This window comes from Centruroides sculpturatus, unplaced genomic scaffold (assembly GCF_000671375.1).
Source record: "Centruroides sculpturatus isolate CEXI.00-Female unplaced genomic scaffold, Cexi_2.0 scaffold636, whole genome shotgun sequence".
Lineage (NCBI taxonomy): Eukaryota > Metazoa > Arthropoda > Arachnida > Scorpiones > Buthidae > Centruroides > Centruroides sculpturatus.
Window position 1 is genome coordinate 4471 of NW_019384931.1, and position 25877 is coordinate 30347.

At 29.6% G+C, this 25877-nt stretch overlaps 2 protein-coding genes across 3 annotated transcripts; one reads left to right on the forward strand and one right to left on the reverse strand.

Moving 5' to 3' along the window:
* The first annotated feature begins 753 nt into the window (after window positions 1-753).
* Window positions 754-1893, forward strand: LOC111632006 (deoxyuridine 5'-triphosphate nucleotidohydrolase-like). Its single transcript, XM_023376360.1, has one exon. It carries the CDS (start codon window positions 1423-1425, stop codon window positions 1891-1893), a length of 471 nt encoding a protein of 156 aa, XP_023232128.1. The 5' UTR covers window positions 754-1422.
* A 2515-nt stretch (window positions 1894-4408) lies between these two features.
* On the reverse strand, window positions 4409-21649 carry LOC111631998 (pre-mRNA-splicing factor CWC22 homolog). Of its 2 annotated transcripts, none has more exons than XM_023376351.1 (9): window positions 21478-21649; window positions 19902-20030; window positions 14683-14776; window positions 14485-14613; window positions 12220-12355; window positions 6836-6939; window positions 5023-5125; window positions 4878-4940; window positions 4409-4802 (listed from the first exon to the last, which is right to left on the reverse strand). In XM_023376351.1, exons 1-9 carry the CDS (start codon window positions 21642-21644, stop codon window positions 4669-4671), a joined length of 1059 nt encoding a protein of 352 aa, XP_023232119.1. In that variant the 5' UTR covers window positions 21645-21649; the 3' UTR covers window positions 4409-4668. The 2 variants fall into 2 exon arrangements, with proteins under 2 accessions (XP_023232119.1, XP_023232118.1); XM_023376350.1 differs by lacking the exon at window positions 12220-12355 and adding an exon at window positions 12451-12586 and having other exon boundaries at window positions 4654-4802.
* Window positions 21650-25877: the final 4228 nt, after the last annotated feature.

The following is a 25877-nucleotide window of genomic DNA, read 5'->3' on the forward strand; positions in this document are numbered from 1 at the left end:
TTATTCTTATTTTTGCATTTGCTGGTGGCTTGATCACCTAAAGTGAATACATGATTTGCTTTTTCACTTTTTTTAATTATTCCATTTTAAAATAAAAATCTCATAACAGAAAAAAAAAACCACTTATGTAGCAAAAAGATATGTTCGAAACTGTATAAACGTAACAATAATAAAAGTATTGTCCACGAAATTTAAACAGGAAGACATATAAAAAGGGTTCAATTCTATTAAAAAACAAGAGAAAACAAATAAATCCATCTATTATAAATCCATATTCAGTTACTACTTCAGTTAAATTTCCTGTAATATATTTCTTTTTTGTTTCATAAGACCCATGACACAGGTTCATCCACACGTTACTTGAAATTGTTAATACCATTACCACTGTTAATATTACAATAGTACTGGAAGTTTTCCTGTTATCAATTTATCATCCACATAATCAACACTATCTAAAGGACAAACTGACAAATTATTATGAACAGATAACAACACAGAATAAGAGTTTGAGAAAGTATTATAAGCTTAAATATAGTGATAACTTATTTTCTCTTCCATTTCTTAAAAGAACTGTGTGTATGACAATTCCATGATTAACATACAGCATCAATAGAAGTTTCCCATTCACTTAACATTCAGGTAATTTGTATCACAAATATTGTAGTTTTCTTCTTTGAATTTTTCTAGTATTAAACTCTTAATAAAGCAATTTCAGTTGTAATGTTAATTTANAACAAAATAAAAAAACTGCTAAGGGGGTAAAAAAATCTGTTGTAAAAACATTTAATCACGATAAATATAAAGAAGTTTTATTTAATACAGAACTATTAAGGCAGCAGCAATACGGAATTAAAAGTAAAAATCCTGTAGTAACAACATATCTACAAAATAAAATTTCTCTTTCCCCATTTTATGATAAAAAATTCATTTTAGATAATGGAATAGATGTACTATCGTTCAGTCATTACAATTTCTACTTTTAATTCTTACAGATATTCTGATATCATCATCATCATCACAATATGGTTTTTTAATAGTATACAAAAGGAAAACTACTTATGTAATACATAGCATTTGTAGTAGAACTTATTCGTGTTTGAAACAAACGTATAGGGAAGCAGCATTATTAAAATTGCCAAATAATAAACCATATGAATGTAAATTTTTCGTAATAAAAAATAAAATAATAATGCCTATATTTAATAAATATTTTATAAAATGTGATTGTATGAAATGTAATAATAATTAAATATTTTATATTTTCTAGAAATTGTTTATTTTAAAAGATTATCCGATACAGTTATATGTCCAAAAAAGGCTTCTTTGGGTGCAGCCGGATACGATATATTTTGTACTGAGAACTTTCAAATAAACCCCCATGAGCAAAAAGTAATTTTCACCGATATAGCCCTGGAAATCCCAATGAACTGTTATGCTAGAATAGCTCCAAAATCTTCCATTTCGTTAAACAATATCATGATCAATGCAGGAGTTATTGACTTCGACTACCGTGGAAATATTGGAGTTGTTATGTATAATTATGGATCAGAAACTATCATTTTCGAAAAAGGATTGGCCATTGCCCAAATAATTTTCGAACTAATAATGCATCCTAGTTTAATAGAAAAAACTGATTCATTAAACGCCACCGACAGAAACGAAAAAGGATTCAGGGAATATAGCAAAATTGCTTTTAAAGATTTTGAGGATTCTGAAGAAGAAAGTGATATTACTGAAAAAGAAAGCGACATTTCTGAAAAAGAAAATGATGATGATGAAATTACCTTATCTCATGAAAAAGAAGAAGAAGATGATTTTAACTGTGATGAAGATACTCATGAAAAAGATGATGATGATGNCAGAACTATTAAGGCAGCAGCAATACGGAATTAAAAGTAAAAATCATGTAGTAACAACATATCTACAAAATAAAATTTCTCTTTCCCCATTTTAAGATAAAAAAATTCATTTTAGATAATGGAATAGATGTACTATCGTTCAGTCATTACAATTTCTACTTTTAATTCTTACAGCTATTCCGATATCATCATCATCATCACAATATGGTTTTTTAATAGTATACAAAAGGAAAATTACTTATGTAATACATAGCATTTGTAGTAGAACTTATTCGTGTTTGAAACAAACGTATAGGGAAACAGCATTATTAAAGTTGCCAAATAATAAACCATATGAATGTAAATTTTTCGTAATAAAAAATAAAATAATAATGCCTATCTATCTACGTTCTCAGCAATGCTATCTATTTATAATAATAAATCACACACACCTGAATTTTTTGCCGAGTTATTTTTGTTTATTCCAAACGTTTTCGGCCAATTCGTATAGGCCATCTTCAGGTTTTAATAGTTTTCGTTGTAATGGAATCATTCGTTCGAAATTCGTTTGAATTTGAACTTATTACAACTTTTATGTATAATAAATAAATTAAACTAAATATATGATAAAATGTAATCTAAAAATCGCGTTTCAATTTAACAATAAAATAAAAGAAAATTTATAACTTTGAGTTTGAAATACTAAAAACTCCAGAACATGAAAATGTTTATGGATTATTAAAACCCATATTTTTCTCAATTTTATATTTCCAAGCCGTTGGTAATGCTTTTGCATCTTTTGCATTTAGGCATCTGTCCCTCATCTTACTTCTGTAAATCTCTATTTTCTCCATTTCCATTGCGATGGAAGGTGAGTGTCCCGTCCNGGCGTAACTGGCAAGCGCACCGCACGGCAAGCGGAGGTTGCGGGTTCAAGCCCCGCCCCGGGCCAGTTCTTTTATTCCAGAATGTTCTAAATTTATTTATTTATTTAATTATTATTATTTATTTAATTATTAATTTAATTAAGAGATGGCGCCTAAAGCCTACCTCTAATGTCAAATTACTTAGTTCCAATCATTTAAAATAGCCATATTATAGCCCGATAAATTAGGCGATCGTTTGGTGTTGTTATTATTAAAAATTCATGTAATTTATATTTTTCAATAAAAATTATAACTACAGTAATTCAAAATTTAAAAAAGTAAACATTGAACATAAGGTGGAAACTTATAAAATTACAAAGAGTAAAAATTCTCTAAAAAACAAAATAAAGTTACTACTGTATCAAAATTACAGAACTTTCCATTCAGAAATGAAGAAATCTTTTCCTTACACATTACTCAGTGAATTTGTAATTTCACCTCTCTATGTGAATTGAGGTATTGTGTCAATTCACATAAAGATGTGAAATTTCCAATTCACAGAAACTTGTAAATGACAAGACTGTACTTAAAACCAATAAATAAAAAACTTTCAATATCAAAAGGAAACATAAATGATAATTGATCAGTCTACCTTTAATATTTTGTAATTTTATATCTTGACAAATCTGTCTCACTTGCAGTGGTAGTTTCAAAGAACAATTGAAAAAATAAAATACTGTATTTAGTTGCAAACAGAAATTCAATGGCAATTGGTAATTTAAAATTTATTGACTCAAATACTTTTAAAATTTGGGGAAAAAAACAACGCATGATATATCCAAATCGGCAAGATAACGAAGGGCTACTGTATGTTTAAATAAGACACCAAAAACTGCTTTGTCACACCAAAAATTAAGTAAATACTAATTCTCAAGCATTTTCAGTCTTCTCCAGCTCATCTCCCGATGATGGGCTGAAGAAGTCTGATAACAAATTGCACAGAAAAGAAAGCAAAACATCCAATTATAATAATTAAACATTAAAGAATATTTTTCCTTTACTAATGAATTTCTTTAATCTAAAAAATTGATGTTTGTGTCACATCTCTCTGTGACGTTTTCAATGCCTGTTATGTTATGTTCTTCACATTTATTAAACAACCATTTCCATACTATTGAGAGACATTCTGAATCCTCACTGTTAATTATATCATCATACTTTTGCTATCTACTAACAATCTTTCTACATCTTAAATTCTCCCTTTTCCTTATTTCTTCTATAATCATAACTTTATCCCAAACTAATTTTATCTCTTGACTTCAACAATGGCTAGTTTTCCAGTTCTCAAATCCCTCATATGTTTTTTTATTCTAGTTCTAAACATTCTCATCACCACTCAAACTTGAATCTTTCTCTTTTATTTTTCTGTAATTGGAATCACATAAACTAGCTCAATCTGGTTAAATTTCAATTTAATCAAATTTTATGAGCAGTTTCTGATGTCTTATTTGGTGTTTTTGCATAGAAAAATTTGTATGTTTAAGTAATTGTATAAGAACAAAATACATTATATATATATATATTATTTTTAATTGAAAATAAATAGTCAATAATTTGATCAAAACATTCCTAAAATAGAAAGACAACTGCTTAACTAAGAAAAATTTTATTAAGTAATGCATTAATTGGTTCATAAAGATCACTAATAACTAATGATACTTCTTGTATGTGAATGTGAGAAATATGATGAATCAAATGTTACTAAAAATATATAGCATCAACAGAAATTTATCACTAGTGCAAACACATGAAAAGATTTCATTTTGACTAGTAACTTAGTAATGTATTACGATTTCTATCTGAACTTTAGTACTAAATTTTTATAATGCATTAATTACACAAAATGAATTCTACAGAGATAAAAATAATTTCACTGAAATTCATTACTTTTTATGAATTCAAAGTTAATAAATTTTGTTAATACAAGTACATGTTCTTAATTTCATACCTTCATTTTCATCATCACCATCTTCATTCTCTTCATCACTTTCTTCATCCGAATTATCATCTGACAAATCACTGTCGCCACCTAGAATTTCTATATACACACAAATACACAATTACTTAAGAGCTCTTTCTATTACAATGTATTTTAATTATAAAATCTAGTTACCCTTTTTAATTTCTTGATATTTTTCTTCATTAGCTTCATATTCCGGATCAAACTTAAAAACATCTGTAAAATTCATTAAAGTAAGTATTTAGCTATTTTCAGTTCTTTAGTATCTACAATATGAAACAAGTATTTTACCACTTACTTAATATATCTTCTGTATTAACTGCATCTTCCAGAGTAATCAGATGAGTGAACTGTTCGTCTTCAGCAACTATGTCTAATTCTTCAATTATTGCAGGATGATCCTATCATAAAAATAAATATTAATTTTAAAATAAATGTAATTCTGTTGATCACACAACATTGACTTAGTAATAAATTTTATCACATTCAAAAATGGAATGAATACTACAAGAGTATTTTGATTTTTGTGTTAGGAAATTCTGAAAGACTTGTAAAAACTGATTTATATAAATATATTTGATGCGTCAGTTGAAAAACAACCACTGTAAATAATTATTTTATATGGTGAAAAGGGGAAGAGAAAATCAGAAATTGAGTTTAAGAGATATAAATAATAAATGTCACTAAGCTGGCTTAGTGATGTTTATTATTTATATCTCTTATATCTTTCAAACTTATATCTTTTAAACTTATATATAGCTGGATGAGTGCCGTTGTGGAGATGCTCTCAGGCCGTGTGCGTAGGAGTCATCCCAAGCCAATGCAGTGTTTAACCAAGTAAGGTTATATCTAAATTAATATACTTCTGGAAGCAAAGACTTGCTCGGGGTCTGGGTGGCACAACTGGCAAGTGCACCGCATGGCAGAGGTTGCTGTTTCAAGCCCCGCCCTGGGTCAGTTCTTTTATTCCAGAAGGTTCTAAATTATATATTGATTTATTAAAAATTATAATTATTAATTTAGTTAAGAGATGGTGCCTAACGTCTACCTCTAGTAACAAATTACTTTATATTAATCATTTAAGTAGAAGAATTATAGCCTGATATTTCAAGGCAATCGTTGGTGAGTTTAAGAAAAAAGCTCTTTCATAACATGTCACAGGATCACAATGTAACCAATTAAATTGTTAAATGATAATATCTGTATTGTAGTTAAAGTTACTCCTAAGTAAAGCTTACATTAACTTTATTTGAATTTGAACCTACAAGTAACTGTAAATCAATCAGCGAATTTTTCATTTCAATTTATTGCAAAATGGTTTGTAAGACTAGTTGATTTCAAAAACAAAATATTTTTCGTTCTTTCCATCTGCATTAGTAAGAACACCAAATATCTGGCTAAATAAAATACTAAATTTGCTCCTCAGTTTATCCAAAATGGAATAAATAAATCCAATTTTATAGTTTCTTCTTGCTTCATCCATCTGTTCCTGGATAACGTCAGTCTGTGACTTGGATACAGTTTAAAATGAATAGGAATTGTACTTGTTTTAACCAAAACACTTGTTAGAAGTCAGCATTTGCTGGATAATCCTACCTTTGTAAGATCCATATTACAGGTAGGAGAAGCTAAATATAAACCAAATTGAATCAACACAAACTGACAATAACAAAATTAGTTAACATTGTTTGCCATCACAATTTCTCTCAAATATGCTATAAATGAGACAAGAGTAATGAAAGAGGACGATATTAAATTTTCTCATTCCTCCACCTTCTTCTCATGGTAGTCTTACAATTTATTAACAGTCAAAATTTGTCTTTTTTAAAACTAATAACTGAAATGTGTTATGATTGCCAAACTAATTATTCAAAAATAATTAGTTTGGCAATCATAACACATTTTAGTTATTAGTTTTACAAAAGTCAAATTTTGAAAAAGTGACTGTTGATTATTTATTGTATTTACTTTGTTGAGAATAGTAATTGAACATTACACATTGTTAGTTTTGAGAAAACAAAAAAAATCAAGAAGTCTTATAATTTCTTCGCAGACTGTTTACAAAATAGTTCCTAGAATGATTAATTATTATTATATTTAGAAACAGTTACCTTAAACTTGTCTTTTCTTATTGCAAACATTACTTCAATCATATATTGCACTCTCTTATCAACCTTTGCATCGTGCAAAATGCTTCTTAAACGATCAAATATGGCTAATAAAAATAAAACAAATTGAAATTAACAGTTGTTATTAAAGTAATGCATAATTAGACTATTTATCTTCAATCTATATTACTGTAATTGGTATAANTTAAGTATTATTACAATTAAGTTTCAAATACTTACGTTAATCCCCCCAATCCAATTGATGTAAAAAAATTTATGGCAAATCTTGTATTTCGTGACATGTCTCTTGGATATAAGCCAGCAAATGCTTCTTGCATTGTCCTAATTACAAAAAAAAGGCATCTTATTAATAAATGATTTTATAATATGTTAATGTAAATTTTAAAAAATAATTTATCAAAATATTACTCATTTTCATAAGAAATTATTTATGTAACATAAATAATTTCTTATGTTGTGTCGTACATATAAAGTTAAAATTATATTTTCTTAGCAGTGCTCTTTATTTATAAATTTTCCAGATTGCTACTTTCAGAGTCAATGACAAATCATTACTCTAATACATAAAATTATTATTAAATTTCATGTATTTAAAAAAAAAAATTAATTAGCAAATTTTAATTAAACGTTTACAAAATACAAACTTTATAGAAGAAAAATAAGGATATTAATTATTCTTGCACTCAACTAGAATAATAAGTACTTTTATACTGTATATCTATAATATTTATAATTTTTGATCATTATATATACAAAAAAAACTGCAAATTGCATTTAAAAATAAAACAGTTATAAATTTTAAATAATGTTCTTATTATGTTATTTATTCTAGTAACAACAAAAACAGAATTTTAAACTTACGGATCTTTAACTCTTTCGTTTAAGTTTAACAATCCCATGTATTCGCATAACGCCTGAAATAGGATTTTGATAAATATGCGAGATGATGACGTAGTATCATCTTCGTTCAGTTTAATGTGTGATAAAACCTATTGAATATCAAGAAAAAGAACAGACATAAGAAAGAATTTTTAAAAAATTAAAAAATGGTATAAAAGTAACATAATTATCTTAAATTAACTAAATTATATATTACAAAATAATAATAGAATACCAAAGCTTAATTTTAGAGTGGAAACAAAAAATAGAAGCATACAGATCCCTGGCAAATAGAAAATTTTATGTATTGAATAATTTAGAAAAATTAAATTAAATAATTTACATAACTTGCCAAACAGTATTAAAAATACTGATAACTTAATAGGAAATATTAAAGTATTTAAAATAGATGAAAACCATAGATTACTAATCTTAGATATAAAGCAGTGGTTCCCAAACTTTAGGAAGCTTTTGGGAGTATTCCTCCCCCATAGGGAATCACATGCAATGGCACCTGCCCTGCATCTGCACAAGTGTTTATTGCTCTGTATTCAGTATTTATTTTATTTTATCACAAATTAAATAATACTGGTAAGGTTTGGGTGTAAATATGAAGAAAAGTACAATTTCACTATTAAAACCTACAGATATACCTATCAAATAAACTTTACACACTTTGCACAAATAAAATGGATAATATCTGTACAATCAGGAGTTCATTCCTTCTGAATGAAGTCATAATAAATGTAAATTAAAGAAAATTTTTACATATTTTGAATTGCACATATAATCCATGTTTGGTCCTAACTCTCTCAGTCCCACGCACAGATCATTTCCCACATTAACCCATGAAACTGTATTATTTGACAGTTGAATAGTTCATAATGCCTTTGCAGCTTCCTCTCCATTTATAATGCAATACATTTCTACAGTTTTCTGAAGCAAGAAATTCTTGGCAACAGCGTGCAATTTCTTACATTTAGCAATTTTCATTGCAATACTACATAAGAAGCTTTAAAAACCAGAACAACAAACACAGAAGACCAAAACAATAGAATACAAAATACATGTCAAACATTTCCATTAAATAATTATCCTTACAGAGTAATTGAAAAATTGCTAGAAGAGCATAAACTGAAAAAAGATAAAACAAAATCTAACATTTTATAAATTAGAATACACCCCACCATTCTATGAAAAAGCCCAAATTCTATACACCCCACCATTCTATTAAAAAACAAGAAAAGAGAACAAACAGAATCTATTATAAATCCATATTCAGTTAATATAAATCCATAAATCCATATCCACTACTTCAGTTAAATTTCCTGTAATATATTTCTTTTTTGTTTCATAAGACCCATGATACAGGTTCATTCACACATTACTTGAAATTGTTAATACCATTACCACTGTTAATATTACAATAGTACTGGAAGTTTTCCAGTTATCGATTTATCATCCACATAATCAACACTATGTAAAGGACAAACTGACAAATTATTATGAACAGATAACAGCACAGAATAAAACTTTGAGAAAGTATTATAAGCTTAAATATAGTGATAACTTAGTGTTTTGCAATCTTTTCTCTTCCATTTCTTAAAAGAACTGTGTGTATGACAATTCCATGATTAATGTACAGTACAGCATCTTATCAATAGAAGTTTCCCATTCACTTAACATTCAGGTAATTTGTATCACAAATATTGTAGTTTTTTTCTTTGAATTTTTCTAGTATTAAACTCTTAATAAAGCAATTTCAGTTGTAATGTTAATTTTTTATGTTTGCATTTATAAGTTATAAGGCAACATCCACAGAACTAAATACATTCTTTATTGGCGATGTTTTCCACTTCAAGTGAATAGAATATGATTTGAATGTGCAACATGGNTTACAATTATTTGAAGCTATTTCTTTCTTGAATGAGTGAATTCACAAATACAATTAAGTAATAATGCAGTCAAAGCTCACAGTCTTCAATGAAAGGTTCCTCAAAACTTACTCATAAATTGCCCATAATTTAACTTTACTTTTATTAAAATTTTATCGTAATTTTAATCAACTTTTAATGACACGCGATTAACAGTTAATTAATTATTTTTTATGGCTTTTTAATATCAAATTACATTCATTGTTCTAAAGTTCTAGCGCATGGATTTTACTTTGGTAAAGTTATTTAAAGCTATTTTCTGATGTCAAAAATGACATCCAATAGTTTTTTTAATTTTTTTAATTAATAGATTTTATTATATTGGGTTGATGCAAAAGTTTGTCTCATTTTTAGTACCAGATGGCTTTGCATCGAAACACTGGTGTTATTTCCTTCACATGTGTAAAATTTTGATGTTTGACAAAAGGGATCTCAGCTAGTATTTGAGAATAAAGTTGTGTTACTTAGTTGTGTTTTTTATATTTTATTATGAATTAAAAATGACAGAAAATCAGGGGTATTTTTGACATATTATGATTACACTTTTTTATTTCTGAAAAGGCAAGAATGCTTCACAGACAGAAAAGAAGATATGTTCTGTATATGGTGAGGGAACCATTGATGATTCTACGTGCCATAAGTGATTCAGAAAGTTTTGTGAAAACAATTTTAATCTTAGCGACGCACTACATTCTGGACGACCAACTGAGGCTGATGACAATGAAATATTGGCACTAATTGAAAGTGATCAACATAAAACAACTCGAGAGATTGGATAAATTCTTGGAATCAATCAGTCAACAGTGTCAAAGGCAATTACATCAACTTGGAATGGTTAGCAAGGCCAATGTATGGGTGCCACATGAGTTAACAGAAAAAATTTGATGGTGTATAATAAGGTAAAGCATAAAAGATCATGGTGTAAGCATGGAGATGCCCCTTCAACCAGCACAAAAGCCAGTTTACATCCAAAGAAGATTATGCTATGCATTTAGTGGGACTGGAAGTGAATCATTTATTATCAGCTGTTACCTGAAAACCAAACCATTAATTCAGAGAAATACTGTTCACAACTAAGTGAATTAAAGTGAGCAATTGACCAGAAGCAACCTGAATTAGCCAACAGAAAGGGCATTGTGCTCCATAAAGACAATGCTAGACCACACGTGTCTTTGGCCACCTGACAAAATCTTTTACAACTTGATTGGGATGTTTTGGTCCATCCACCATATTCTCCTGACCTTGCATCCTCTGGCTACCATTTATTTAGATCACTTGAAAATGGCTTAAATGGTAAAAACTTTACTTCCTTGGAAGACTTGAAAAATCACCTGGATCAGTTTTTTAACCAGAAATCTCAGAACTTCTATGAGCATGGGCTTATGAAGCTACCAGAGAGATAGAGAAAGGTCATCGAACAGAATGGCACATACTATATTGATTGAATGTAATTTTTAGTAAATAAAATTTTTCTTCAATTCTTTCCAAAAAAACGGGACAAACTTTTGGAACAACACAATGCATACATTTAATTAAGTCAGGGGGGACAGAAACTGCAATAAAAAATGTAATTTTTGCAAAAGATTTAGAAATATACAGCCAGCTAGTATTCACCATACTTTAGACCATTCATCCCCTCAGACGTCTATGTAAATATCCCGGGTAAGACGACACCAGTTGTTCTCAAGGTCATCCATTTGTAAACAAACTGACTCATTGGTGTCAGATTTTGTGGAAAGGTGAGACAAACGACAATAAACTTGGAAGCTTTCTCTTCAAAATTAACACATTTCTTTCTTTTTTTCAGTTTTAAGTATTTTTTACATTTAATTAAATTAATATTAAATTGAAGCAAACATAAAAAGGGGTTAAGCAGTACAGACAGACAGCAATAGNGACAGCCTTCTGCATTTAATTTCCATATTCTTGCAATTTCTTCCATACTAAACTCTCTTCCATGTGGCATTTTGGAAACATTTAATTCAATATTCAAAAAGATTTAGAAATATACAGCCAGCTAGTATTCACCATACTTTAGACCGTTCATCCCCTCAGACGTCTATGTATATGTCCCGGGTAAGACGACACCAGCTGTTCTCAAGGTCATCCAGTTGTAAACAAACTGACTCATCGGTGTCAGATTTTGTACAAAGCCGAGACAAACGACAATAAACTTGGAAGCTTTCTCTTCAAAATTAACACATTTCTTTCTTTTTTTTCAGTTTTAACTATTTTTTGTTTAATTAAATTAATATTAAAATGAAGTGAACTTAAAGAGGTTAAGCAGTAGACAGACAAACAGCAATAGCGGAAATTTATATGTCTACAATTTTTTTCAAATTGCAGCCCAATGAACTATTCAATAGTTTTGCTCATTTTAAAAACTTCCATCTTTGGTTAAAATTTGACATGCAAATTATCTTCAATTTTAGAAGAATTTAAATTCAAAACAGAGAAATCAAATTTATCACAATCTTCTAACAACTGCTATTTAAAATTTTATATATATAAAATTTACTACAAATTTAAGTTTTAATGTAACGTATGCTTTACCATTAACTGCATCTTTTGATGCTTCAGTTAATCTTTGTCCACACTCTTTTAAGAAGCCAACAAACATTTCTAAAGAGTCTTCAGTAGGATTTTCCAAAAGTAATGTTAATATTTCTAGTGCCAATACTTCATGAACCTAAAAGAATACAAAAAGACCAACTAAAACATCATATTTTGACATAACTAAAATTTACTACAAATTTAACTTTTAATGTAACAAGTATGCTTTACCATTAACTGCAGCTTTTGATACTTCAGTTAATCTTTGTCCACATTCTTTTAAGAAGCCAACACACATTTCTAATGAGTCTTCAGTAGGATTTTCCAAAAGTAATGTTAATATTTCTAGTGCCAATACTTCATGAGCCTAAAAGAATACATAAAGACCAATTAAAACATCATATTTTGGCATAACATAATTTAATTTTTAAACTTAATTATAATTTAGAAGTTTTAAATTTTACACAAATCTAGATATTAGCTTAATGCATAACTAAACAAACAGGAGTAAAAATTAATCAATCAATTTTATTTTTTTGGCCAGTTCCAAATTTTAGATTTTCATGCATATGAAGACCAGAACACTCATCCTAACTTCCTCTAACAATAACATTTTAAAACCATTCCTTTTATTCAATTTGTTAACCTTCAGAATTTGGAGTAACTTTCAAATAATTATTGTAAAAGAGACAAATTGTTGTGAATCAGACAATATAAGATTCACAACTGTCTCCAATTGAGATCAAATTTGGCATTGTATTCTTTTCTCAATATCAAATCTTTCTTGTGATTGAGACTGTCTCTAATTACATTTCAAAACAAGTGAAAGACCAATTGAATTGCAAGGAAGATCAATCAAGACAAATCAGAATATTTGATCAGGAAACTAAATCTATAAAATCCAGTACCCCAAGGACAAGGGACACTTCCTTCTCAGTTGACTGAATCTGGTAGGTATTCTTATAATTGCCTTATATCTCCTGATTAATGCAATTTCATGCTGTATACATGATAGCAGCCACCTTCTTTAAACAGATTCTACTTTTGTTTATGCACATTCATTTGGACTTGATAATTCACACACCACACCACAGGTTCCAGAATTCCCCTTCCGTGCTTGAACTTTCTAAAGAAAACCACTGAACAAACTAGAGTAACAAATGTAACTTGATGGATTTTATAAAGTTTTCTGCAAAACTAGAACTACTGTAAAGGAAATTCCTCTCAAATAAATGGTAGTATATAACACTTTCTTCACTCAAGACATATGTCTACATATGTGATCCTTTCCAACTTACACCATTTAGGTATAGCACAGGCATGGCCAACATATGGCCCGCAGGCCAGACCCGGCCTGTCTAATGAATTTATGTGGCCCACAATCAATCTTTCAATATTAGCTACTCAAGTCCGAATAGCTCAATGAAAAATTCTGATGACTAAAAGAAAAAAAGGGGCAACAACTCACTGTGCATTTAGAGTTAACCCTCCATTACAAATCTCTTAAGTACATCGTAGAGAGTGTTGATAAAGTGAAAAATGTATCTGCAATGTCTATCTACAGTTCAGTCTCTATAGAGTGACACCACAATGAGATCTCGCACCACCTCAAAATCTTCCTAGGGCAGCCTCTGGTTAGGCCCGTGGAAAAAGTTTTCTTTCCAATCCGGCCTGAAGGCAAAAACTGTTGGCCACCCCTGGTATAGCATCTTTGGTCAAATCTTCATATCAGACTGTGACCAGAAGTCACATGATCTCATATATATATATATGATTCCATGATATACTATTATTTATTTGAGAGGAACTGCCTTTACAATAGTCCTAGTTTTGCAGAAAAGTTTACAAAAGCCATCAAGTTACATTTGTTACCCTAGTTCGTCCAGCAGATGGTTTTCCTTAGAAAGTTCAAGTACAGAAGGAAAAGTTTTTATATATGTATCTACTAAAAAATTAAATATTTCAATTACATTTGTTATTCAACAAGCTGACATTCAATACTATTTAAACTGGCTGTTCATTCCATTGCACAATGCTACATACATTGAAACAAAAGTACCTCAGTCTGCTTGTAATTTACTGAACAAAAAAAATTTCATTAAAAATAGAAAAACTGAACTTTGCATTTGCAGACAAAGATTTTCTAGGAGGTTAAAAATCCTAGCATCATGCAAACATGAACTATATTAATTCTCCAAATTCAGAAAAGTTTATTTAATTATTAATAACTTTAAAATATTAAAACACAAAATAAATGTTACTTACCACTTGTTGGTTAACTAAATGAGCAATGAAACGGGTAGATGAAACACAAGCTAACTTATCATTTCTTCGATAACCTTTTCTAAATTGAATTATTAATCTTCTCAATAATAGTTCACATATTTGAGGAAACTATAAAGAGATAAATTTGTACATTTGATATACAGACTAATTTTAATAGACATAGCAATAAAAACACACCTTTGTATTTATAACAGCAGCCACAGCTGCATAAACGTGAGTAAATGTTGGTGATACAGCTTGGGCTTGCATCAGTGAACGAACTAAGACACCTCTAAAATTAAAATCAAATACTGCATAAAATACCATAATGAAGTAAATTTACACAAATAAAATAAAAAAGGAACAAATAATACAAAAAAAAAAGGAAATAATAATACTACTAAGAAGAAAGTATATAAGAAGTTTTGTAGTTAGAAACAATTATTTTTGTTTTCAACATTTTACATTAATACAGTAAATTTCATTACAGAACTTTTTATTGAAAACACATAGTTTTTCAAATGTTATTGATTACTACCTGGAAGCATAACAAACATTTAACAATTATATTTTATTGCTGGTTTACTTTCTCAGCACTTATTTTATTATACTGGTTTGTCATCATTTTGTCCTGTAGTAAGTGCCAGTAACTCAATTTTGGATCATCATTTGTAATTCTATAAAAATTGTTAGAAAAAAATGCAAAAAAAAAATCTTTTTATTCTTAATTTGTGTGTAACAGTGACTTTAAAAAAAATTAATGGACATATTCATTGCAACTATTTTCAATAATTAAGCAAAACACCATTAAATTATAAATTCAAGTTTAACAATATTAATTATCACAAAAATATGTAAAATTCAAATCATTATATACAATCTAAAATTCTTTTAATCTTGATCAAATAACAAATTGTACTATAATACAAATTATTAACTTATGAAATCTGTTTTAATTTTCATGGAAAACTTGTCACCATATACAGGGTTCCTACTCAAATTTTTGTTTTAAATTCCATGATTTTCCCTGACCAACTTTGTAGAAATTCCCCAATCCTCACATCCCTTACAATATAGCACATTGATGAAATAAAATAGCATATGATTAACTATGCAAATATGCTATTACTTCTTTGACTTTTGTAATTAGTTATTTTTTCTAATTAACAGTTACATAATTTTTATAATTGCCGAATAATTAAAATTAAAATGTTTTATTAAATTGAAATAGTTCATCCTGTTATTAATCCACAACCATAAATCTATGTTGCTTTAAAAAAATAAAAAGCCATTATTTATTATTCATTAACAAATCCTGTATAATCCATGTACAAAAGTATACATTAATTAAATGTGCCTCTTAATAAATTTCTTGAACTTTATAAAATATTAATAAACTGGGAAAAAAAATCAAAAATTATTTATCACTTTTTGTACTTTATCATCACTTTTTTTAAAATCAGTTCATTAACATCTGCTCTCAAAGAGAGTGTAAATGATAATTGTGAGAGATTTGTAGAATTAAAATATTCAAAAAAATTTTAACCAATGTTAAATTATTAAGAGTATTACAGACTTTTCTCTAAAATTCATAATACAGTGGGTGATCAGTTAACGAACAAATTGGATAACAAACACTCTCGCAAAAGATTTTTATGTTCGGACAATGAACACCTCACAAAACAACCACAAGAAGTAGTGATGTAAAATAATGAATACCAATTGGTCTTCTTTTGTCTTCAGGCAACAATTCGAAACTGTTCAGAGCATGGAAGATGTTGACATCGACGTTCAACCCGGTATATACTAATCAGATAGTATTCCTCTGAACTTTGAAACTCTCCCTTGTAATTCCAGTTTTTTTATTTTTCTGACAGAAACAATTCTTTTATAGTATTTGTGAGACTGTCAGACGAGCAATCATTAAGTTTTGCGTCAGTTTTTATTTTTGAAAGATGAGTGTATAATAGCAAAGGTAGAGTGTGGACAGAAGATATCTGACGTTGCTGGGCAGTATGGCTTGAACAGGTCTACAGCAGACCACAGTTCAATCTTATCTAAGAAAGGTACTGTATAATCAAGAAGACTCAAGCAGCTAAAGAAGTAACAAAAATCACATCTGAGAAATAAAGAACACTGAAGAGTTCATAATGGAACCTGAAACAGATCTGACGACAGAAAAATGCCAAGAACTCTTGAATGAAGAACACCAAGAAACTCGGCGACATATGTTTTCTTCTGAAAAAGAGGATTAATGCTGATATCTGTTATTAAAGATCTTTTGAAGAAGTGGGAGGATGTCAGAACAATGGTCTTAGAATGGCATCCAAACTAGGTTGAGGCTTGGGGATTTCTACAATTGCAATGCTATTAATTACTTCTGAAAAATCCTGAAGTAGAGAGAAAAGCAATCGACATTGGACAGATTCTTTAACCCTTTCAAACGGAAAAAACATGACTAATAAAATTGCAAGACTGTGTATGTATGTATTTTTATTATTGCATATAAATAAACATAGTAAGGAATTATATATTTTTTATATTTGAGGGTCTTCAGAACGAATTAATTAAATTCCCATAAAAACCTATGGTAAATAGATAATCAGTTAACGAACAATTCAGATAGAGAACAAAGTCTTGAAAGGGATTATGTTTGTTAACCGATCACCCACTATACTGCATAATTAATACAGCTGTGTGAAAATTTACAAATGACAATTGATATTGCAATATATTATATTTGGAACTTAGTTTGATTCCCTGGCATTTTACAATGCACTCTACCCGAAATTACCTCAACCATTTGCACATGAAAATTTCTACTATTTAGCACTACACATTGTTCAAAAATTTTAAGTGATTTTGAATGATGCTTTCAAAGATGTCAAATAAAGAAATCAGTTAAGTATCTCAGAATGGATAGATTTATGGAAGAAGGCAATGCAACACCTGGAAATCTTGCAAGGAGGAATGCCTCCAGAAAGGCTTTCTACAGGAAACTAACTCTTTAGGTCTTAGATTTGTGAAGAAAACTTGAAAAACTTCATGTGGCCAGCCCATTGGTGAGATGCAAACCAGCAACCAACTACCAGTGTTTTATCCACTAAGACATTGATGGGGCTAAGCACATAAGGAAACCAGTATTAAATACCATGGCACAGATCCAACTTCTGTTATTTCAAAATTTTAAATAATTTCAAAAAAATTATAATGTTTTAATGAAATTATTTAAATTGTAAATGTATGTAGTTTTTCTTATTAACTTTAGTTAAAATNTTGCACATGAAAATTTCTACTATTCAGCACTACACACTGTTCAAAAATTTTAAGTGATTTTGAATGATGCTTTCAAAGATGTCAAATAAAGAAATCAATTAAGTATCTCAGAATGGATAGCTTTCTGGAAGAAGGCAATGCAACACCTGGAAATCTTGCAAGGAGGAATGCCTCCAGAAAGGCTTTCTACAGGAAACTAACTCTTTAGGTGTTAGATTTGTGAAGAAAACCTGAAAAACTTTATCCACTAAGACAGGCATGGCCAACATATGGCCCGTGGGCCAGATGTGGCCTGTGTAATGGATTTATGTGGCCTGCAATTAATCTTTCAATATTAGCTACTTAAGTCAGAATAGATTGGTGAAAATTCTAACGCCTAAAAAAAAAAAAAAAGGCCAACAACTCGCTGTCCAGTTAGAGTTAACCCTCCATTACAAATCTCTTAAGTACAGCATAGAACGTTGATAAAGCATGATAATGTGAAAAATGTATCTGTAATCTCTATATACAATTTAGTCTCTACAGGGTGACACCACAATGAGATCTCGCACCACCTCAAAATCTTCCTAGGGCAGCCTCTGGTTCGGCCCGTGAAGAAAATTCTCTTTCCAATTCAGCCCGGGGGCAAAAACTGTTGGCCACCACTGCACTAAGACATTGATGAGACTAAGCACATAAGGAAACCAGTAATAACAACCATGTCTCAGATCCAACTTGTGTTATTTCAAAATTTTAAGTAATTTCAAAAAATTATAATGTTTTAATGAAATTATTTAAATTGTAAACGTATGTAATTTTTCTTATTACCTTCAGTTAAAATAATTTAACTTAAATAATGTAAAGAAGTGTTCTAGAAGTTAGAGAAAACGGTTATGGTGGGAAAAGACTAATTCCAATAATATGAAAATTTTCTTTTACAATATTTTTTAATGTTTATCACTTGGAGTTCATACTTAACTGAAATTTTTGAGCCTTGACATAAAAATTCATTTTGAGATCATCATTATAAAGAAATTTTGTATTTTTGGATGTCAAAAAGTCTATTTATTACTGTCTGTACTAAGAATAAAAACAATAATTTATGTACTAAGAATAAAAACAATAATATGGTACTGAATTCAATTTTATTCCTATTAATCAACATATTGCATCAAGTTTATAATTGTATATGCTATCCTAGGATGATGAAAACATGTGCTTAAATTAAAGCATTCTTCTAATCTAAAATATTTATGTTAACTTATCAGCTTAGTATTGCTTATATGTATGATTTAATTTTAATTTTCCAAACTATGTAATAATAATTATTAATTGGTTCATAAATTATGATTTAAGTTTGTGTGCAATAATTTTTGGGGAAATTTTGGGTCCTGAAAATATTCTGCATGCCTTTCCATAAGTTGCATTGTACCTACCACATTACTTCTCGCTGCCTGCAGATGGTCTGCCTTATTGTGAGCAAAAAATATCAACAAGGCAGCCAAAGAGGCAAATTCCCCAACTTTTCCAGGTTTTTAACAATTTTTGTCAAATTCCCTGACTTTCCACGAAATTTTCTGAATACTAATGAAAATTTCTGACTTTCCAGGTGTGTAGGAACCCTGTATATAGTTCATTACAGATCTGAAATAACATATTAAAAATTTTAAAATAATCCTCTCTATAATAAAATAAGTTTACTTTCTTTAAATATCACTGTATGAAATTTTAAGCAGCTTAATGTTAATTACAAATAAATTATTGAATATTCTTATAGAATATATTTAAATGTCTATAAATCAAACTTTTATGAAATTTACAACTTCCATCTGATTTTATATAGAACACTTTTTCCACATACTATTATAAATGCATCTTAAATTAATAATATTTTTAAATTATGCAAAATCCTTAATGAAGATTGATTCAGTGTATAATTTTGATTATTGTTTTATAACTAACAGTATAAATTAAAACAAATTTAAAAACTGGCAAAATCTTGTAAGCTGTTAATTTTTTATTTTATTAACAAACATATATTTAGGTTATTATTTTTAATTTGTTTATAATCACATCCTGTGAATCAGTATCAAAATGCATATCCTAAATCTAAGATTATAGCTACTAATGATAATTAGATATTACAAAAATAATTATCATACCTTCCTCTAACCAGATTTTCTTTGAATAATTCAGTTATAATAACTTTCAAATTTGAAACATTTACTTTGTTGATGAAACCATTTATACTTTTCTTCAAAGCTTCCCAGGCTATCTTCTGATAACTCTCACTAAAGAAAAAAAAAATAACAACTTGTATTAATACATATTTTTCTGTAATTATTTACTTATATATTTCACATATGATAGTCATACAATATACTTGTGAGCACTATGTTGGCCTCTACATTTGTAGAATTATTACACAGTACATTAGATGGTATAATAAGTCTAGGAATAAAAAGGCCAACATAGTGCTCACAAGCTAGATAAGAAGCATATTATAATATAATAGTCATACAAAATAAAATTATAGTTAAAATGTTCTATATGAAAATTATAATCTAAACTGGTAAGTATACAAATTATTAACAAATACTAAAATAAAAATATTTTTTCTTTTCAATGTGCTAAAGTTTATGGGCACAGTTTGTAATTAGTAAAAATGTATTATCTGTAATTATAAAGTAGTAGTTTTAAACTTATAATAATTTTGCAATTTAGTTTAAAACTTCCTATCTTGAAACTGGCCTTTTAAAAATGGAGGTAACGACTTGTTGAAAATCACATTTGATTTAAAAAACTTCTGTCTAGTTAGCTGACAAGTTACAATAAGCCACTCAATAATCCAGAAAACATTTTGTTTGCCTACAGTTTTTCTTTTGCTGCAATATTTTATGTAGTCTTTGTAATCATATAAGAGAAATGTAAAATTTTAACAAATAGTGCAAGAGTTCTAGTAATTTAATGATGACAACTGTTCACCAGTTAATTAAGTATAAGCTACTGTACCTACTTGTTCAATAAAAGATTATTATTAATAAATATTAAACAGTGAAAAATTTACAATAAACTGCCAATTCTTAAAAATGAAATCTGCTGCATTTCATAAAATAAATATGAACAGAATTGACTGATGTACTGTACAATAATGTGAGAATGATCTTGAGAATGACTGATCGATCCAATGAATTTAAAGTATAAGGAATGTTTCTCAGAATGTTGGAAATACTAAAAAGTCAATTGATATATCAATCTTTCTATTCAATCCAAACTGTTAATGATACATCATACATATTTTATAGAAGAAATAAATATTTTCAATTATTAAAATCTATTTTTATTTAACAATATAATGAAGTTTTTAAAAAATTATTATTTAAAATAAACCTGAATTTTAAGATATACCTGCTTTAATTTATTATACATTATTAAAAACAATGGTAAATTTAAATATAATGGTAAATATGAGCTTTATTCCTAGCAAAATATTTAAATAAAACACGTTTTCAGTTCATGGCAATCTTTACTCAAAGCAATCAATCAGAATATATTCAGTTTGAACAAAATTTTATGATGTTAAAAATATTGATATATTCTAACTAATCATATTTAACATGTATCCATTGTATTTGAAACAGAAAATTTTATAACATTGTCTAATGTTTTTAGACTGTGGCAATACAAGTTATAAGTTATTACAGAAAATTAAATTTTTCAGTTGTTAAAAATTAGTACCTAGATTTATCACAAATTTGTCCCTGCATCATCCTCAATTTTGCAGGAGGGATATATGCTCCCCCAGCTTTAGTAAAAATATCTTCTATGGTCTTGGGCTTTTTATCTTTCTGGTTATCATCATCATCCTTAGTGTTTGTGGGACTGCGAGCACGTTTCCTATCCATTGTTCTCTGAAAAAATTTTAATATTTAATTATATTAATATTAAGCATTTTAATGAATGCAATTTAATAGAAATAGTTTAAAATTTATAACAACAGTGAAAAATATTGACCTGTCTAGAAAAATTTTAGAAAATCTGATTTAATTAAATACATTTTTTTGAATAATGCAAATTATTCAGAACATGACATCTAAAACCCAGTGCCGGCCCGAGGCAAGTTTTAGGATGGAGCGAGATCCCATTATGGCGCCCCCTTGGTTGCCCCTAATAATAAACCCTTTAATTTTCTATACCACTGAGGCACCTCCTAGGACTTAGTGCCTGGAGCGACTGCTCCGTTCGCCCTATAGTAGGGCCGGCTCTGCTAAAACCACACTTTAAATGTGACAAATGTTTCACAACAACAAAAATTCACTCTCTTATAATCACCAAAATCAGAGCTTCTATTCTCTGTTGAGAGTAGAAAGGTAGTTGATGACAAAGAATCTGTTACCTCTGTACATATTCTAATTTACATATTTCAAAAAATATGTAATATAAATTAATGGATATATTTTTATCGTATTTACAGATGATTAGTGCAAGTCCCTAATGCTCGTGCATAAACTATTTTAAAATAATAGAGAAGGGATGACTAGAGAAAGAAATGTGCATACACAAAGTTTTCTAAAAGGTGAGAAAATATACAAGCGCTTAGAGCCCGAGATACTGTTGTGCTCCTATTGGTCGCATTCATTATGCAGACGGTACATGCATTTTTTTTTGTCTTGGCGGGAAAGTGAAAGAATAAAGGAAATGTCATTGAAAGTGAAATGTCGCCTGTGAAGTGAAATGTAAATAGCAGCTTTTTACACCAAATTATTATAACTGTATATTTTTATAGATTTATGACAATCCGGTATTTGGATAATTTCTTTAGATATATAAATAATTCCTTATTCTAATTTCCTATTATAAATTTCTATATGCTATTTCTATTACAGGAAGTTAAATTAAAATTGAAATCATCTACGATACGACTATTTAATCTCTGTGGACAAACTAATAGAAAGAATATTCTTAACACATATACACCCAATTAATTAATTTTTTTGATAGTCAGTATCAAATATTAATAGGAAATAGATTTTAAACTTTATAATTGTAAATGTCTGCAGTTTCAACTGTAATAGAAATCAGCAACTTCTTAATCATTTGAGATTATACCATAATGTAACCATTGACATAATAGAGCTAAATTTTGGTTCTTTTCAAGACTTTGCTGATTTGAAAATGGAAATGGATTCAAATTCACATTTCATTTTAATATGTGGTTCAAAAACCATAAGAAATATAAAGCATCATTACTACATATGCAGCCATACAGCAACAATAAGCCAAAAGTTGAAAACATTGACAGAAAAAGAATATTGAAATTACAAGGCACAACCAAGTTGAATATGAAATGTACTGCTTATATTGCAGTGGATGAGGATATTCAGACAGGCCAGGTGGCAGCGAAATTTTGCAGAAAACATTATTCACACAAGAAAACTATTGCACATATTCCAATAAATGAAACCACAAAGATTAGTATTGCAGCAAAATTAAGAACTGGGATTACATCACATCGAATTACAGAACGTTTAACACAATTTTCATTTCCAGCAGAGTATTCCCTCACATCAAAATCAGCTATTGTTTCAAAAAAAAGATATCAACATCATTAAGAAACAATCAATGAAAACCACTAGAAAACACTTCTTTATATTGTTGAATACCAGAACATTGTGGTTGAAGCAAAAAGCTCAACTTTGGTTTTTGTTAAAGTGTTATTATTAGAACACTTACGTGCAGTGGCGTTACAGGAGTAAAGTTTGATTCAAGAAAAGATTTTACCATTTTTGGAGTTTTCATATTTGCCCTTATGGTTTTAGGTGAATGCATCGGTGCTATAGCAGACAACATAGAAAGGTCTAATTTAGGTTGCAAGTCTAGACTTTTTGTGCTCTTTATGGCCGCGATAATAGGAGGTATCAGTTGTGATTAATTTTGGTTAGGAGTAGGTATAAACTTTGGCCCCTTTATTAGAATTTGGTGGATATTTTCCGGTACCTTAATATCAGTAAGATTGTGTTAAGGAACTTCCGTAGTTTGTTGTTGTCTTCTGTGAGTAGTTGAGCGTAACCATTGGAACTTTTTGTTGAGGTTCTTCCTAATTTGGCAAGCTTTTTTGTTGGCTATATTCCTAATTTTATCTAATTGTTGGTATAAAATGTTTGCATCACACAGTTTTCCAAAACATATATGGGCCAGGTACAATTGCTTTTCTTTATCTACTGTTGCTTTACGTTTGCTTTTTATTAATCTTGCTAGAAGTTTACGTTCAATTTGAGGCAATTTGGTGTGTACTTCTTTCGGGAAAGAATTATATTTGAGCGCTATGCATTTTGGAATAAGGTTGATTTTCCGACATTTTAATAAAAACCATAATTGTGCTTGAGGCTTTAACCATGCGATTCTAGTTTTTAGCAAAGAAAAGAAGTGCTTTCTATTATTTTCCATGATATAATAAGTTTGCACTTCACGCCGACGTATACTATTATTAGAACACTTACATGCAGTGGTGTTACAGGAGTACTCCTGTAACACCACTGCACGTAAGTGTTCTAATAATAGTATACGTCGGCATGAAGTGCAAACTTATTATATCATGTTAAAGTGTTGTAAAAACGGACTCATCCCCAAGTGCATCGCTTTTAAATACGAGTCGTTTCCAATAGACGTTCAAACCCTATTGCCTCGAATGGAACGAAGTCTCCTAGCAAAACTAATTAAAAGTAAATGCAAAACAACATCAGAAAAAGACAAAATGTATGTAGCCCACCAATTCTTCGCTAAGCAGTGAAATCCAGAAACTCTATACCAACAACTGGATAAGATAAGAATTATAGCTAACAAAAAAGCATATGAAATCAGGAGAAACTTGAACAACAAGTTTTCTTGGTTACAAAAAACATCCTGCCATAAACAAAGCAGAACTACAGAGATTCCATACAACTTCGCAAATGCAAAGGTACCAGAAACTGTTCATCAAATACGAGGCATATCCGGAAAGTAAGTACCGTTTTGGAAAAACTCACATAAAAAATCTTTTTTCAAAACAAAATTTATTTTTACATGAAAGGGCATGTCGGAAACTATTTTTCTACATAGTTACCACCATTGTTCAGACATTTGTCATATCAAGAAACCAACTTGTCTATATCCTCTTCAAAGAAAGATGCCACCAGTGAAGACAGCCACTGCTGAACATTGGTTGTTGCGTGTTCATCGCTGACAAAGCACCTCCCTCCAAAATCACGCTTCAAGTTCAAGAATAAATGGTAGTCTGCAGGTGCGAGGTCGGGGCTGTACAGCAGGTAATCGAACTGCTCCCAACTGAATTGTTGAATAAGGTTTTGAGTGACACTAGCAGTATGAGGACGTGCATTGTCGTGAAGCAACACAATGCCTTTACTGAGATTTCCATGTCTTTTGTTTTGAATTGCACGGCAAAGTTTTCGCAATGTTTCACAGTATCATTCCGCATTGATGGTTTCACCCCTGGGAAGGAACTCAACAAGCAGAATGCCCTGTCTGTCCCAGAACACAGTGCACATGATTTTTCATGCTGACAACATTGTTTTGAATTTGTGTCTTGTGGGGGACCATGAGTGCCTCCACTCCATTGACTGTTGTTTTGATTCTGGAGTGACATGACAAACCCAAGTTTCATCACCAGTAACAATTTTGTTTAGGAAATCTTTACCCTCTTCACTGTATCGAGTAAGAAATGTCAAAACACTTCCAAGTCGCTTCGTTTTGTGGACATCCGTAAGCATTTTGGGAACCCAACGGGAACACAATTTGTGATAATTTAAGCGATTTGTGACAATCTCATGCAAAACAGTTTTTGAAATTTGTGGAAACTCATCACAAAGCAATCTTATTGTGAACAACCCGTTTTCAAGAATTTTCTCATTCACTTTTGCAACCAAACCATCATTGACAACAGAAGGCCGGCCACTCTGTGCTTCGTCGTGAACATTGGTGCGTCCAGCATTGAATTGTCGAACCCACTTTCTCACCATTCCATCACTCATTACATTTTCACCATAAATCTCTACAAGTTGACGATAAATTTTAACTGGCTTAACATTCTTTGCGTTCAAAAATCGTATTACAGAATGCACTTCACAGTCGGCGGGATCAGC

Excerpts from the sequence above, each read along its gene's own strand:
- LOC111631998 (XM_023376351.1), bottom strand. The coding sequence starts at position 21,644 with ATGGATAGGAAACGTGCTCGCAGTCCCACAAACACTAAGGATGATGAT. Across the intron at positions 14,614-14,682 it reads CTGCTGTTATAAATACAAAG|TTTCCTCAAATATGTGAACT; the intron begins GTGTGTTTTTAT and ends ATCTCTTTATAG. Across the intron at positions 4,941-5,022 it reads TAATACAGAAGATATATTAA|ATGTTTTTAAGTTTGATCCG; the intron begins GTAAGTGGTAAA and ends TGAATTTTACAG.